We start from the raw sequence: 18,307 nt of genomic DNA on the forward strand, positions 1-18,307 counted from the left end.
ATATATATATATATATATACATATATATATATATATATATACATATATATATATATATATATATATATATATACATATATATATATATATATATACATAATATATATATATATATATACATATATATATATATATATATATATATATACATATATATATATATATATATATATATATATATATATATATATATATATATATATATATATATATATATATATATATATAAAAACTTGTTTGTAGTGTCCACCTGCTATTTCCTTTTCTTGTTTCCTTTTTTATTTTACTCAGTTTTAGTTCTTGTTTTTAGTGACCAATTTCTAATTTACATATGCTAGTTGTCACAGCAATTCTTCCGGTGTTGCAGTTTGTTTTGCAGTCTAAAGAAACACTTTGTGCAAACAGAAGAAACCTTTGCTAAACCAGAGGTTCTCAAACAATTCGAGTCATGACCTCCTAGATAACATACATTTACTCCTAATAAAACTATGACATGGCCTTGAAAAACACACAAGTTTGTACCATTCTGCACAAATGAAAATAATCCCTGTTGTCACACAGCAGCATGAACACTGAAAGGTGTGAGCATAAAATACTGAGAATGAAGAATGGCATCAGCACAAAAATTGGATGGCACTGGCTGACCACATGCTACTCTAGGAGTTATGGAATTACAGGTTCTTCTTATTTCTATACAGCACATTTATAACATGATACTTCAAGTTTGTAAATCTTCAAAATGAGCGTTTGTTCATTTTTGTCTGCACATAAAGAAGCTGAATAAAATTACATCTGCTGTGGAAGATTTAAGTAATTTTGCTATTGTGTCATGCTCTAAAACTTCTGATTCCATCTACCCAAAAGGAATAAAAATGTTGTTTTATACTATTAATCTGATGTTGAAATAAGTCATTTTCAAATTTACATCCTACCAACAGCAGCTTGTTGCAGACCTTTACTATCTTAATTGCTATTTAATTCTGAAAAAGCTTGTCTGCAACAAGAAATGCATTTACATAAAAACACAAAAACACTGATGCTCATAAACAAACGTTGACAGTTACATTGTGTTGTCACTCTTTATGTCTTTGTTTCCCGAACACCTGCTCTTCACCAGGATCGCACTATGAACAATGGCACAGCAGCCACTAACATGAACTGTTTAGAGTAACCATTGACAACAGAAGCCCACCAACAACAAATGTTGTGCAGCATCGCTACAGATGGCTGTGGTGGGGTTTTGTACAAACCTCACTTTGCACTGTGCCCTGGAATAAAAATCCAGGCTGTCGAGATGAAATTTTAACATGGTTTTCCTCACAACTGTACATTAGTTCCTAACTACTTTTCCTCCCTTTTATTATCACATCTGTGATCAATAACATCAACCTTTAGATCATGGATGTAATCTGTGGCATCTGGTTCAGTAAACAGTCTGAGGAGCATCAGCTTAAAAACAAACTTTACCTTTCATTCCAAGAAGCTGAGCACACCTGCAGTAACTAAACCCACCACTTTTCATTTTAAGCTCAAAACAGAAACTCTCCTTATTTGAAGTATTAATGCAGTTTAGCTAAATATTCTTATTCTCCTCTTTCAGGAGCCCTTACTATAGTGAGCTAATCTTTGACAAGCCAGCAGTTTTTCATGGTTAAAATGAGAGGATGACAAACTTCCTGCCACAAAGTAAGAAGTGTTTCATCAGCTGAAAGGTTCCCCTGACAAAGTATACAGCAACACAACCACAGATGCAGCAAGTACTCGTGTAATTGTGAGTATTTGAGTGTGTACGTGCCTACAGTGACTTTCGCTATTCTTAACACTTGTATTGATTAAAATAAACTGCAGATACACACTTCAATTTCAAAGAAGACTAACTTGTTCAGGTATGGGATAAGAAAAGGCAAGTGGATATAAGAGGACTTGGATCATTTTGCAAGAAAAGAAATGTTTGACGTAGTTTATTTGCTTAAGTGCATTTTATACAGTATGTATTCCTTTTGTGTGTGAGACATTTGTGGGGCTGATAATCCCAGAGCTGCAGCCACACAGGTTTGTGGGTCAACCTGATAACAGGACTAACCTTCAGCACAGTGACAAAAAGTATAGTGCTTGTGTTTATACAATGCAATTTTACTAGAATGTCATCAAACACCTTAAGCCCATTTTATTCTTTTATCAGATACTGAATACCTGTTGCTGGTGGGGGAAAAAAAAAAAAAAAAAAAAAAAAAAGGTATCCTGGCTGTGCTGTTATCTGAATTTCCCAAGATTTAGGCTACAGACACTCAAACCCTTCTAAAATCTTAAAGGTAACTCCATCCTCAGGCTCCTTCCAGTATGTTTAAACTCACCTCTTCAATGTAACTTTCCATGAAAGAACCCCGGAACATGGCAGCCATCCAGTCGCAGCTGGAGATGAGAAGGGGTTTGTGGGCCGGGAGGCAGCCATCATCCATTCGGAACACCACATCTAAAACCGGGGTGGGAAAAGAGCGTTCATCTTGGGGAATGCCACAGAAGCCCAAGCTACAGAGAGGGGAAAGACAGACGAGGCAGACGTCCAGACACACGCACAGGCAGACAGAAGGCCAGACAGACATACAGAGACACAGACACAGGTAGACAGACAGAGAGATAAATTGACAGGGGGACAGAACAGCTTCTGACTAAGAGTCAGGGAAGGAGAGCAGATGCAGAATTGTAGGTCATGGAGCAAATCCTGTGTGAATCAGAGTTTTGTTAAGGAAAATGGTGTGGTTACAGGAAAACACACTGTCCATGTCACTACACTGACATTCTTAGGGAAAACAAGCAATTTCATCCACCTTTATGTTGATCCTTAGTTACGAGTAGAGTAAAGAAAATGTGCTGGTGCAATAATTTACAAAGACTACTAATAGCTTACTATCAGGTTACCAAGAAAATTTAAAGCGGCAAACATAATGGGGAGAGTAGAAAATGAAGCAAATGTGAGGTCTTGTTCAGAAACAGTGAACATTGCTGTTGGCTGCCAACACTGTGACAACGTGCAAAGACAACAGCCAAGGGGAGAAAGACAACCACGCAAACACAAGACAGTATGCACATACGAGCGAGCACAAAACAAACAAGCAGACTGAGAAAACTGTCATCGAGTCGAACGATGACTTTAAAAGCCTTTCATCAAGCAGAAAAAAAACGGAACATACAAAATACACACTTCATAGTATTTCAATACCAAATCATGATCAAATGTACAGAGAGTGTACATTTTCAGAACATTTGGAGGAAAGAGATGCTGGAAATGAGCTAAGTCTGGCTGATATTTTTCACGCATTCCCTTCACCAGCCTGCCATGATCCTCACATTCGCCCATATAACCACACACATGCACACACAAACGCCAGTGGCACAAATGCTGCTGAAACTGCTGAGGTACGGAACGGTTGGCACTTTGGTTTACCAGCAAATGTCCCTTTATTGAGGCACTCTTTGATCCGGTTTGCTCTGCGGACGTGAAAGGCTTTGGTGATCTCCTGGTTCATGAAACTTTCTCTGTTCAGAACATTTGCAACCATCATCCGCAGGTCAAACACCTCCAGCAGCTCAGCGATGGTGGCCACCTGCATCAGATCACCTCGGCCCTCATCCAGACTGCCTGTGTATAGGTACTGAAGCACCACCTGAAAATCCAGAAATTCCACAAGTCAGACCTTTGGAAGGACTTACAAATAATAATAATATTAAGTTTCTATGACAACAGTAGAAGGTTTGGAACATTTGCAGTCTTCACGTCAGAGTTACATTGTTCTCATTCTATTACCTTGAACGGTTCCTCCTGTATAAGCGCATCCATGGCTACGACAGTCATGAGTCGTGGCCGTCCAGTCATGGGATCATCGACATGTTCCAAACACACACCCAGGAAGCCTCTTCCCCATCCTGAAAGTGCTCGACCAGTCCCAAGTGCACCCAGGGAGTACTGGGCACGAGATGGGAGTGCATTATCACTCTGGGAAGTCCTCAAAGAGCCCTGCTGGAGCAGCTGGGGTCGATTCAAGCCTCGCACTCCCCCGTCTACACCATCTTTGTCAATGTCCAGGCTCTTGGTGCGTCCAGCTTGTTCCTTCGCTCCTCTCCTGCTCTGTTCATCTTCCTCTCCTCTTTCAATATTTTCCTTACTCTCCTGTTCCTCCTCCTGTAGCCCCACACAAGAACCACCAAGATCAAGGGTGAAGAGGTCATAGAATTTGGAGCAGGATGTCGCCAGGTAGACTTTGTGTGCAAAGACACGAGTGGAGCCACTCTGTAGAAGAAAAAGGACATCTGCACACAGAGGCTGGCAGAAAAGGGAATCGGGGCCCTCGCCGTCTGTAAGAGGGGGGTCTGGGATGCCCACTATGGGGCGCGGTGGGCGAGGAGGCAGGAAAGGTGCCTGGAGAAGAGGTCTTTGGACCTTTTTCAGGTGAGACTTCCAGAACTGTAGATGTCGACGGGAGATAAGGGCAGCGCGGATGGCATTGTCAAAGACATCTTTGACTCCAAACTGGGCAACAATGCTGGTCTCGTAGTAAGGAATGCCAAGTTCTTTTGCCACTTCATGGCCTCTCTCTGGAGGAAGGATATCTGTAGGTTTAATGGGCCTGTGAGTTGGAAAGAGATAATGATGTGTATGAAGACAGAACTGAGATAAAGAAGTAAGACCAAGTAAACAGGGTGAAGGAAGTTTGGTATAATAACACCAAATGTTCACATAATGACAAAAAAATGTAAAAAAAAAAAAACTAAAAAAAAAAAGATTAACTTTAGCAATTATTTTAACAGCACTGATCTACATGTTTTTAGTACTATGCACCATATGTGTGAGTTGAGAAGATAACCAATGACATGCATGACAGTGAAAAATGGTGAGGTTAAGTAATCAGACAGATTCTTATCAGAGCAATGACTCAGTAACTGTTATGAAGCAGTTATTAACTACTGATCAACCGGACAAGACAAAAGCACAGTTTTTACTCAAGTCACATTGGCGTTAATGTTAAAACATGTCTGTTAATGGCTGACGAGGAAGACATCTCACTTTGCTAGAGGCCGTCGTGCACGGTTAACTGCATCAAGGTCAGCATAGCGCAGATCCAGCTGGCAGCCGACCAGGATGATGGGTGTTCGGGGACAGAAGTGCTTGATCTCCGGGAACCACATGGTGCGAACGTGGCGCAGGGAATTGGGATTAGCCAGGGAAAAGCAAAGCACCACTACGTCAGACCTACAGAGAAAGATGTGAAAGAAAAACTTCATTTCACACAGTAACGGATATCACAGAGAAAACAGGAAGAGGCAGAGCAGATTTATTGTAGCATGAACAGGTCAGTTCAGCTCAGGGAGGACATATTGTCTTTGATGGATTGAAGGGAACAGAAAATAGAGATAAAAAAAACAAAAAAGAATCAGTGCTGACTCACTGAACATGTCAGTTTATGTTAAAATATGTGCCACGTGCATATGGAAGATGCTTATTCAGCTCTCGCAAAGCATTGTGGGAGAATGGACAGCCCCCATGCTAAATCTATGAGTCTGGACCTCTGGGCAGGTTATTTGTGTGGCTTGTCTCTCTTTTTCTCTCTTGCATAAATCTCTCTAAGCCCTAGAAGGCAGCATGGACCACACACAGAAGGCTAAGAATAGATCAGGGCACAAACACACACACACACACACACACGTATATATATACACACACACACACATATTCATCTGAAGTGTTTAAGCAAGCAGACGGCAGCATTTAAAACGGATCTCAACAACAAGTTTCTGCATGTGTACCTGTGTTTAGGTAATGTTTAATTTGTGTCACTGATAGATCATTTAGTAAAACAGCAATGCTGACAAAGCAAAAACAATTTGAATTCCTACTCCTCCAACAATGCAATAACACAGGACTTTTGACCCCAGCAGAAAAAGACTACTCAGACTTATGTAACTTGTGCGTAGCATTAATCATTTATAGCTTGAAGGCTATTTGAATTATTTCAGATTTTGACATTTGTCTGGTTGGGAAATATCATATTTTCAGAGAATTCTTGAGAGGACTTGATTTGCATGAACACAAGGGGAATTAACCCAAAGTCCTCTCGTCTATAAATTAATGGTGGATGAATATGAATTATTTCAGAGGACTTATAGCATTAAATCAGTTGGGACATTTTTTTGTAGTACACACATTTTTTTCCCATAGTCCTCTTCACTTCCACTAATGTAATTTCTAAAAAGCCCCAGCACCCAAGGACATAACATAAAAAAGCCAGGATTCACATCACAGTGTGCACATACACACTAAACGCCATTAGCATCATTACTATAGCTTACAGGTTGGTCTGTATCAGGTCATGTGTGTCTATCTTTTACTCTCATAATATTTTTTTAAAGAAAAAGAAACAAAGAAAAACATACTTTGACTTGTTGCAATCTGGACACACATACATACATATGGGCAACTTTATATTAATATACAAATGACATTAAGTAACACTACTACTCAAAACTGTTTCAGCTGACTTGAATATTGAACTGTCTAGCAATCATACTGAATCAGAAACTCAGAATTAAGCTTGAAGAATGAACATGAATATGTGCATACCATACATGTTCTCATTTACATATAGACAGAAATAATTACTGGGGATAGAGGATAAAAATAAATACTGCTAGACTATTATCCAAATGAGTCCACCAGACTGTTACATCTTATTTGTCATGTATGCCAAATGGCTCCACCAGCAACTGCAAACTAAGATTGTTTCAAATAAATTTCTGCTCAGTGCAGCGCAAGAATAAAGTAGCTGAGGTTAAGTTTAGCTTAGCCTATTTTCTGACTGTTATCGTTTTCCAAAACAGACTGTTCCTCTTTTATAAAAGCATGTGACATTCAAACAATGTGATATTTTGAGTTTTGATATCAACAAAAGTCGACAGAGCTGAGGCAGGTGTGTGTGTGTGTGTGTGTGTGTGGGGGGGGGGGGGGGGGGGGGTGCCACAGTCTCAAGGGCATGGAGAAGACTGATGAAAGACTTAACAGGGTCATTAGGAGGACTGGGGCATGGAAGTTGAGGTGAAGTAGTGGAGGACAGTCTAAAGTCCGGGTGGAGGCAAAGACATAACCCAGATGAATGAGTGGATGAGAAGAGCAGAGAAGGAGGACAAGCGGTACAGGAGGTTGACGCTAAGAGCTGCTGACGCCTTTTAGCCACGTAGGAAGAAAACAGCTGAACTGGCATTCTGTCTTTATCAGGTGATACATGTGTTTTAACACATAATTCACACACAAATACATGCTTTAAACACACACACAAACAGGAGACAACTGTAAATGTACAAACATAGAAATAGTGGATGAACCCAGAGAGAAAACTAAACTATATGCAGTCAACAAAAACATAACAGCATTTAAACCATGGAGACTTTGGATTACAGGAACAAAGTGACATGTTATATAAAATACCTCCACTCTCAGCTGGCAAAACTCACTGTCTGAATAGTCTGAGGGTTAAATAATTATAAAAATATTAGATTAGATTTTCCATGCCAATTATACACTCTGATGTCCGAAGTGGACAGCTTCAAATGGTCTGGAATCATACAGCATTAGTGTTTTTAAGCCTTTTCAATGACAGTAAAAGAACAACCCTTCACACACACATCGCTACAGCACTTCTTAGTCTATACAGCTTAAAACCCATTGTTTTTTTTTTGTTTGTTTGTTTGTTTTGCTGAACACACACACACACACACACACACACACACACACACACACACACACACAAGGACAAATCAGTGACAAACACTAAGGGCAATATGAGATTTACTGTCATGCCCAAAGACACTTAGAATCAAACAAGAGATCTTCCAACTGAACCATAGCTGACCCACTCGATGATGTCGAGTTTGGACATTATCAATCAAATTAGCATTTACTGATTGTGCTTATTTAGCAATAAGTACTTCTGCACTTCATGCCAATAAAGCAGCTTTAACAGAGAGATAGGAAGTAAGAGGATAGAGTTATGACTGTGATCCAATCACGTCTGCTGGAGGAAGGATGTGACCGCTTAAGGGAGTTCAATCAAAAAACATGACAGCTAGATTGCACACACACACACACGCAAAAAAACCCTTTGGGTCAGTGAATGTTGGGTTTTGTGTAATAGACTGATTAATTATGTTTCTATTACTATTAAATACGTTTGTATCTCAAGTAAGATTCTTTGTACAACCCAGCTATAAATTCGATGAAACATGAGCGGAGGGAAACTGTGTCATTGCCTTTATACAAATCTCTTGGCTGAGCCAGTTGTAAAAATGGAATGTGTTTCAAGGTAATTAACCTTGTGGTCGCCTGCATCTGTGTTACTGGGTCAATAACTAAGTTCTGGCTGTGAGACTGCTTGAAACTGTGTGCTTGTGTGTGCAAATGTGTGCGCTTACCTGCCGTAGGCAAATCGCCTGTCTTTGTGATGATCTCCAAAAGTGTCCCATAGCCTCAGGGACACACTGACCTCATCAACTACATCACGAGATCTCTCCAGCACCTGCACACAGACACATATCCTGTACTCAGGAGAAAGGTGTCTTCATTTGAGGGTTTGTTTGAGTGAAATTGAGAGATTATTTGCTCACTAAACTAATGTAATATAAAAAGCAAAAGGACAGCGCATGGTGGATATCTTTTAGGTTCTGATATAAAAAAAAATCCAATTCATGACAAACATGAGCACTGTGATAGAAGTTTGCCTGAATTTATCTATTTCTGGCTTTTCCTGCAGCATATATATTTGTGTATGTGTGTGCCCACCTCCTGGCATACACGGTACTGGTCGATGGCCCAAACGGTTGGCACGTGGGTGGCAAGCAGCTGATACTGTGTGAGTGTGGCATTGCAGGCCCGGGCACAGATTAGCCTGGTCTTGCCTACTGCATTATCCCCTACCACCACACATTTAATGGTCTCCACATTGGGCCGCTCATAGTCTGTATCTATATCCATGGAGAGGGCCCTGGAGAACATTGAAGAGACATAGAGAAAGAAAATAGGTTGATTTAATAACTTGTGGGAAATTCAAATTATATTTAGAGCACTGAACAAGGAATGACATTACACTCTGACAATGCAAAAACTTCTATCACACACAGTGGCTCCTAACTCTCCCAGTCCAGGATAGGAAATGCATTGTTGAGGTTCTAAGCATTCATAGTTGCAGTGCCCAGTGTACACAGACTTCTGCCAAAGTCCTCAGCCGATCACATGGTTCTCAGGCTGAGAATAAGAGGGACTGCAGAGTTATTCTGGCAGCAGCACAGAAAGAAATGAAGAAACCTCCCCTGAGGTCACCTTTTCTCCTTCAGTCCATCTTATGCCCTGTAGGCTCCTCTTTTAATGCACTGGGACTGTTTTCCCTTCAGAGAGAACAAAACAAATCCTCAGAAAAGAATTTGTCATTAATATTTTTGTCATTTATTCATCATCTTTTAATTTTCACAAAAAAAAAAAAAAAAAACAGAAACATTATGGCTAGGAAAACCTGTCAACTGTAAACTTAAAACAAGGCAAGTAAATTAGTACAGCAATGTAACAATTCATAGTGCTTTATATAAAACATCACAAGCATTGCAGCGAGTTGCAGGACAGGCATTAAAAAGAACTTAAAAGTACATAAAGAGAAACTAAATCAAGGACTTAAGATTAAGTCTTAACCTTAATCAACCTAAGGTAAGACAGAAACTGTTATATACAATTAGTGACTTCCTCTTTTAAAGCCAAGCCACGCCGTTAAACGCTTACTAAAATCCCCCCTCTATAAACTGCTTAAAAACATTTCCAACATGTCCAAATACATTAATACTCATTTTAAAACGTTTCTGGGGGAATCTGCTTTACAGCAAAACTACCATCGCCTCATAAATACGTTTAAAGCTCCAGTCAGCTAATCAGTCCATCCGCCATTGCAACTTGTTCCAAGAGCCACAGCAGGGCCCCATAAATAGAGCATCTGAAAGATTCATAAAGGCCTTCACTTGTTATTCCATTGACGTGGGTGCCAGCACAACACTTCAGTCCAGCAGTGACAGACACCCACAGCTAAAAATGGCAGCTATTCATCATACACATGAGCCATGTGTGCACAATGCTGTTCAGCCATGACCTGCTGTCTATACGTTCTTATACCTGCACTGAGTCTGCAAAATCACAGCTGCTCTTTATCTAAAGACCTAAAGGTATCAATTTTCCCAATATCAACAAAAGCAATTCAAAGTTCACAGATTTCCTGTCAAAAAACATCCACTTGCATCTGCTGGGATGCACAGTACAGATATCCTACCTTAGTCTTGTCAGAAATGAGTAAAAAGAAGTCAAAGACCCTGTTGCCTGAGTTTGATTTTCAGTTATAAATATCCCATTTCCCTTTGCCACGTGTGTGCCTGTGACGCCTTTAGAGACATGTTCAATGGGCAGAGGATAGGGATAGGGGATGCAATACAAAAGGTAGCACAATCTCCCAGTTATCTAACAGCTTTCTACCCAGTGACCACAGTGGCTTCCCAAGCAGCACTCCATTTGGTGCCGAATTAGGAAAAGAGGAACGAAGGACTAACTTTAAGGTTCTTGTAATACCAAGGGCACATAATATGTGCCAAAGTACATAAAATAGGGGTAAAATGTTATCATTGCTTATCAATGTTAACTAAGGAAAGTTACAATAAAAAAGCCATAAATTTTACATGGAAAAAAATAAGGAGTCATGCCAAAAGGGATCACAAAGGACAAAACCAGCATTATCAAAAGCTGCACAAGAGAATGAATCAAATCTCTTCCTGTCGATTCTTCTCTCTGTGGCCTTGTGTGTAATTCTCTCACAGAGAGTTGAAGGGAGAAAAAGGCAGTGGAGAGACCAGAAAACAATCTATAATCCTTTACTACTGACCGTTCAATCTGGAAGTCAGTGCGTGCATGCATGTGAGTGCATGTGGTAATGAGCTTAGGGGCCATGTATGCAGTGATGTAACCAGAAGGTTGCATTGGTGGTAATGTGGACGGTTTCTCAAGGGAAGTCAAGAGTTCCCAGCTCCCAGCTATCATTCCCATCTGCAGCTGCTCAAAAAGGCATCAGGCAAGCCTAGTCATGAGTCCATAATCATATTTAACGCAAATGTCGACTCATACACCCCTGCACTTGAAAAATGTGCACCTCGCCAAAGCTTTATATGACATCTGCATGTGCACATAGACTTAAATACTTATTCTAAAAAACACGACTGGCCGATGAGCATAAACTGGAGATTGTGTTAGCAGAGCAGTGCAGCTCACAGGAATGGAAAGAGAAGCTGTAAATATCAGGTTTCATTTTAACCAACAACCTATAGTGAACTGCCCGCAGACGTCTAGACTTCATCTGTTGACTGGTGTCATTTTCCCAACAAGACAATAATTCCGTCTACACGGAGAAATGGGAGTCACAACAAAACATGCGACAGAGACAATGTACAGTTTTGCTCATTCATCCATGTAGTTCGGACTTCTGTGTGGGCAATACTGACAGGAGCTCAAATACAACACAACTACAATCCTTGTGGTTTACATAGGAATGTTGTGTATTTGTAGGTGTGCGTGTTTGCAACTGCTTGCAGATTAAGGGCCAGATGGACAAAGTGATGTGTAATGTGTACAATATGTATTTTTTTTAATGCAAACATTTGTTCTTTTCTAAATCTGTTCATTTATCGCTCCGTTCCCAGCTGTACACACTCGAGCACACTTCCTGTAATGCTCACTTTCTGTCTGTTAGAAAGCTCACACCTCTGCCCTATCTTCCTTGTCCCCACTTGCTCTTTTTCTCCCATCAAATTCAGCATCACCCTCCACCTCTTATGTATTGGCAGTCATCTATCTATGACCTTAGATTTCAATCAAGTAGCAGCATTAAGCCAACATCCTTCCTACGCCCACCCCCTCCATCCTTCGCTCTGTTACGTAACAACTTTAGTGATCCACTGTCAGCAACCACTCATCCCAAAATGATCCATGAACACTGTTCACAGCCTGTTTGTTCACTTCCTTGGAGCTAAAGTTCACCCTGGTGCCATGATGATGGCCAGCAGAGATAAAAAGAAAATGGTAACCACCAATAACTAACAAATTTTATACATGAGCCACTTGTGCATTCGTACAAAGCTACAGGGTTTACACTGTTACAGGCTTGACTGCATTGTAAAAAAATAAAAATAAAAAAAAACATGGTGCTATTGTTTGGTGAAATAGAGAACTTTGTTTTGCATCTTATTTTTTTCAAGCAATTTTTTTTGTGTGTGTGTCAAGAATTCCTGCCCTAATAAAAATGAAGTGTCCACTCATCGACTTGTATGTTTTGTAGGTGTGTATGATGGTGTGTGCAAGGATAAGTGTGTGTGAGATGTGGATGTTTGCTACCCTGACTGCTACAGGCACAGCTGGCACAGACTGCTTACATAACCTGGTTTGTAGCCGCTGCTTAGCTCCCTGGATGGCTGACAGTAGACTTCAGACTTGCACACATTTGTTCACACATGCATACACATATGTCCACATGAACTTGTTTCACCCACTGCAAATGGTTTTGCTATTAATGCATGGACTGGGTCAGGAAATGTATGTGCATAATTTTATGTCAATGAATAAAAAGGTGTTCAAGAGCAATGTATCAGTTTGGTTCATAAATAAATAAATAAGAATAATTCTCTATTCTCCTCTCACAGCTGCAATAATACTTTGTAAACACAGGCACCTCTGGAGGCCTTAATTTCCTTTCTAGCACTCCACCTTCCTCATCCTCCTACCCATCCACATTTCCACCTACTCTTTCTCTCTCATCTTTCTTTCAGTATTAACTTCTTTCATTGCTATGAAATTTACACCATTCAGTTTTAGGAAATTCATTCCATTTCACTTTCTCACACATGTACTATACCCTCCCCACCACCCAGCCTCAGGCAATTCTGGGAAAAAACAAACAAATTAGAAAGCAATTTCTAAGCCATTTTGTAACTGATAATCAAAGTGCTTTGTGGCTGATTTGGTTTTAGTTTTTAGACTCCTGAGCCTTCAGTCAAAGTGTGAGTCCAAATTACTAAAATGTTTCTTGTATTATAAACAAAGTGAAAACATGACACTTGTGCATTGTATGATGTAGTTAGATTTAAGAAAATATGAAATGCTTCTCACATTAAATTGCAAAGAATGTTTAAAGGTATGACCTTTTTTTTCTTAATCAATTTGAAGACAGAGAAGGAGCCAGTGATCTAGATAATTCTACAACTTCAAAATTGGTGGTAGATTACATTTCTTAACTGTGAATATAAAGATTATTTGAAATGAAATTATAATAAAATACATAACTTTAGGTCTTACAACTCAAATATAGCAAACTTTAACTTTCCATATTATGATATGCTAAATTCAGCGCAGCCATATAATACTAGCAGATTCTTCCAAGTGGGTTTGTCAGTGCTGCACATTGTAATCTTAAAGATGTTGACTGACAGTCACAGAGCTTTAGGCAGGGTGCCTAATGAGGCAAATCAGTAGCTCTGATTCAAATTCACCTAACAGAACATATAACAACCACACAAGTAGTTAAATGTTACAGATGGCTGGACTACTAAATTAATTTTAAACTGAAAAACAGTTCCCACTTATCAGTGGTAAAGTGAGCGTGTGACTTGTGTGTTTGAATGTAAGTAGAATCTTCATTATGAGATTTACAGAAAAGGAGAAACAAATGAACAGTTGGTGTTTCCACCAAAATATAAGCCAAGGTGGCCATGCGGATATTAATAGTCATGATTTAAAAGAATAATAATAAAAAATAAAAAAAAACTGGCTAAAAGACAAAGATTACACAATATGCCTTTTCTGCCAATTTGTTTATGCAACTCCATCCTGTAGACGTGATTATTGGCTGATGACTGGAAATGAAAATATGGTCTGAGGAACACTCCTCACACAGGACATTATTCATTTATGTCCAGGTGGAAGTGAGAGGCTCCTTCATCAGACACTCAGCTACCTGCGTAACACAATATCTCTGGTGACGTCATAGCAACGAGATCGGCGTTACAGCCCTTGTGTGTGTGCTGCTTATGTGTGTACGCGCGAACATGTGCGCGTGCAGTTGCAGTCAGACAAGATTTTGCACCTTTTGCCTCTGTTTTGATCTGCACGCTGTACCTGTAAATGCCGTCCCTGTAGTGTAAGATGAGTACGTTCATCAATGAAAAGAAACTCGTGTGCTCCCTCTCCCTGCAGCCATTCATAACCACCAGGCTCATTCATTTTTTTTTTCTTCTTCTTCAACGATTCAACATGCATGGAAATATCAAAAAAGCCTTCATATTCATTACAGCGGTACGATTTCTTAAAACAAAGCCAAAAGCTGGTGCTTATAGGTCTACACGCCAAAAGATGCACTGATAAGTCTTGCGTAATGTGCCAAGCCCATCCGATGCACAATGACACTGGATTTACGTACATGCACAAGTAGCAGTGCAGCACATGTGAGATCTAAAAGAAAAATAACCATATTTCCACTATTATGGTATTTTCTTCTAAAATAACAGTGCTGTGTAAAAGAATATTTCAAGGCGTATGAAATATGATTGGCAAATGGACATAAAAATAGAATTATTTTGAGGAAATGAAACGAAACACTCTTGCTTTGCCATATGAACAGGTGGTGGTTTATAATCAGAACAAAACCCAGAAGAATTGCGCCGTATGTGTTTTGCTTTGTGCACAAAGAATGGCAAGAAGATCATGTGACCCAGTATGCCTGCAGGAGGGGTCCCTACCTTCCGACGGTTCCGGAATTGACCCACATGCCACTCTGCTGGTGGTTCGGCCGGTCACTCAAACCGGACAAATACGCGCGGAAAGTTAAGAGTCGATCACGGTGATCCCTTTCTTTGTCACGGAGCACATAAAGCTGCAGACAGGACTTGTGCCCTGACACATCCTCCTCCTCTTACTTCCACTCACTGCCTCCGTAATCCAGCGACTCACAGAGCTCAACAAGTATCGAGTCGCTGTCGCGGACCCGAAGATGCCGTTTTGTTCCTAAATGCACACTTTTTTAAATTAAATCTACACATAACTTGGCGAACGATTTTTCTGCTCTGAGCCACCCCCTTTGTGTTGTTGTTTCCCCAGCTGATTTAATCAAAGACCCGCCTCCACGACTGCGCGTCACGGCCCAAGACGCACAACTCCTCCTGTGTTGCATTCATGTCCGGTACGAAAAGCGGCTTTTCTACTAAATCCGACATCTTATCTTACGCCCTGATCGATTAGCAGCCTAGGTGCTTAAACACTGTGATATTTGGATGAAGCAAGACATGAGGTGATATAAAAAAAATAAATCACATTTTAAAACTGGAATACATAATAAGGTTTGTTTATTTTGTTTGTTTGTTTTTAAAGTCTATTTTTGAACTGTGACAAATGCATTTAATCTTAGCTTTCAGTTTTACTGTGCTATCTAATATCTATGATCTGCAATAATTATTAAAAGTCTTCATTTTACATAAATATTACCTAGAAAAGCAAGTAAAGCATCAAAATACAATACAGATTTAAGACATTTTTAGCATCTTGAAGCTGAGAATAACACTTAAAGGCCTCCTCACGTATCAGAAAACGGCAACCAATGACATCCCTCGACCTGCTACAAAGCCCGCCCCGACAATGTTCAGTCTCCATCCTGTTAACTCGCAGCACCCCGTTATATATACTACCTTTATTTAGGAGTGTGCTCACATTCAACGCTTGTAGAAACTCTCACTGACCTAGTTTGGGTTAGAAATAGAAAATACACGCTATTTTGTAACAAACAAGCCGCTACCATAATTAAATAAATCAAATTTTTCACTGAATATGAAAATATGTCAACTTTACCTTTATTTAATTTAGTTATTAGTATACTTATTTCAGAATAATATTCTATAGAAATTCAAAGCTAAACAAATTATGCAACAGTAATGTTATTATAGGCAAAAGAGAGATTTTTTTCTTCTATAGATATTCTGGGTGTTTGAGCATAGCAACTAATACATAGCAACTGTACAGCTTCTAAAGCCAGCACAGGAACACACAAACACCGTTTCATTAATTGGATCACGGAAACTACCAAGCTTTTGCTCATTTATAAGATCTGGCAATTTATTTCTGGAATGTTAAGCTGTACCAGACAAGAAAAAATGCTTCCATGTTGCCACGTGAAAACACTTTCCCTCAACCTGTCAGCAAATCTTTATTGTTTTTGCTTTTTTTTTTTTTTTTGTTTGTTTGTTTGTTTTATTTTTTAACTGATAGTTTTGGCTTTGAATATATGAGAGTAACTTGTTTTGAGTACATCTTTTGTTAAATAATTCACTTAAACTCACAAAAGAAGGTTAATGTGTAGATTTTTTTTGTTTGGTTGGGGTTTTTTTTAACAACAACTTCACATCAAAGTGGTTTGGGATATTCTGCAGTGTTAGGTCAAATGTGGAACCTGGTCATACTATCTCTAAGTTGGTACAGAGACTGAAGACGGACATCTACTGGTAGTGTTTGGTACTGATCCATGTGAAAGTAGCAGGCATCAACTCTGCGCAACATTCAAGTCAGAGCTGTCACCCAAGACCCGTGCAACAGTAGTTTCCACCTTTGTGATGGGTCGTAGTGTAGATGAGCTGAGGATGTTAAACTACTACTGCTACTAGTTACAATTATCATGCAATGGCTTGCCATATCTTTGTGCAAGATGAAGAACCTTTGTATCATCACTTCCAGCATTGCATCCTTGCAGACTTAAGAAGATATGTGTTTTTCAGCTGAGTTTCTCCACAACATGCAAACAGTACCAACACCAAAGTAAACCAGGGTTTGATGTGTAGCTAAGGGGTGTCTGTTTTATACCTACTTGTCCAGCGTTGTCTTGAAGCCCTGAGAAAATGGTGCCCCCTTGCCCTGGTTGGCATGGCTAGAATAAAACAGCATGAAAGATGGGATGGAATCCTGTTGACGAAAGCAGGGGGTTCAGCACCAGTGGCATTGAGAGGGCTTAAAACTGTGGAGAGGGAGCCCTTTTGTTGAAGAGGTGAACTTGTGAGAGAACTCTCAAGCAGCGCAGTCTGAGGTGATGTCTGGCCTTTTCAGCTACAGTAGGAGCACAGGGACTGGGCTTTCTTTCCAGGCTTTATCGCCCTTTTATTGACTGTGTGGGAAGTGTACTCCCATAGCTTTTACACTTTGGTGAGATTAAAGTTGGGAGAATGAGTTGAGATCATTCCTTGGCTTCAAAATTACATTAGTGTTGCTCGGAAAGCTTTAATGCCATACAACCTTTATGATCTTTGTGTAAAAGCAGCTGTTGCAAAGTTCCCCAAATAATTCTTTTAACTTTGTTTCAGCAGCTAACGACCACTGACTCTAAAGCAGCTGCTTTATACTAAAATTTCAATTAAAATAGCTAATCCCACAAGGCAGAAGATGTTTTTTTTCCTCATTTCCTTGTCTAATTAATACATTGAACTTCAGGAAGCATGGAGGTCATACTGAAGTTAAAGTTAAGAAAATTGTCAAAAGGTAAGCTACTGAATTGTTATAAAGACAACTAAAACATCCTGTTCTGCTTCATAAAAACATGATGGAAATCTAGCAGTTTCAGGTGTCTTGGTGCCGTTACTCGTTGTGCAGCAGAAGTACTAATGATCCCCATGAAGGAGAAACACGTCTTCATTTTGACAACAGATATTTATGATCAGTCTTTTGTCGCATTAACAACAAAATAAGCAACATTTGTAAGAAGGGAAGAGGTGCTGACTTTCTTTAAAATAAATAAATAAAAAATGCCTCTCCAAATGTTAAACACATGGGTGAATTGATCATGCTTTACACTTGTAACTTTTTACAAGTAAAAAGCAAGACTGGATCGAATGTAAGTTTAGAAATGAATGGCTTCTAGAAAAGCAGGATAACCATGACACTTAAAAATTAACGATGAAATATCTCCAGTCATACAGTGGCTAAAACATCACATAAACAGAAGACATTTTATGAAAGAACAATTGATGAAAATATCTCATGTATAACAAGCTAAAAACTGTCTGACACGATATGATGTCCTGGCTGAGTGTGGCATTGTCAAGTACTTATCTTTGTTTCGCTTTGAATGTTTATTCTTTTCCCTTTGTGTAGTTAATTGCAAATCTGTAATTGCATTATGTACATTTTTTGTTGTTTTTTTTTTTTGTTTTTATGTTT

At 39.4% G+C, this 18,307-nt stretch overlaps 1 protein-coding gene across 1 annotated transcript in view; it reads right to left on the reverse strand.

Annotated features, from left to right (window-relative positions):
* Positions 1 to 18,307, reverse strand: part of rhobtb4 (Rho related BTB domain containing 4) — a 43,390-nt gene that overhangs the window by 9,871 nt on the left and 15,212 nt on the right. Inside the window, exons 3-8 of the mRNA XM_079251572.1 lie at positions 8,828 to 9,029; positions 8,461 to 8,564; positions 5,063 to 5,248; positions 3,806 to 4,625; positions 3,446 to 3,665; positions 2,355 to 2,473 (exon numbers count right to left, since the gene is read on the reverse strand). Coding sequence (XP_079107698.1) covers positions 2,355 to 2,473; positions 3,446 to 3,665; positions 3,806 to 4,625; positions 5,063 to 5,248; positions 8,461 to 8,564; positions 8,828 to 9,029 — 1,651 coding nt within the window. The remainder of the gene's footprint in view (positions 1 to 2,354; positions 2,474 to 3,445; positions 3,666 to 3,805; positions 4,626 to 5,062; positions 5,249 to 8,460; positions 8,565 to 8,827; positions 9,030 to 18,307) is intronic.

This window comes from Telmatherina bonti (assembly GCF_933228915.1).
Source record: "Telmatherina bonti genome assembly, chromosome: 13".
NCBI lineage: Eukaryota > Metazoa > Chordata > Actinopteri > Atheriniformes > Telmatherinidae > Telmatherina > Telmatherina bonti.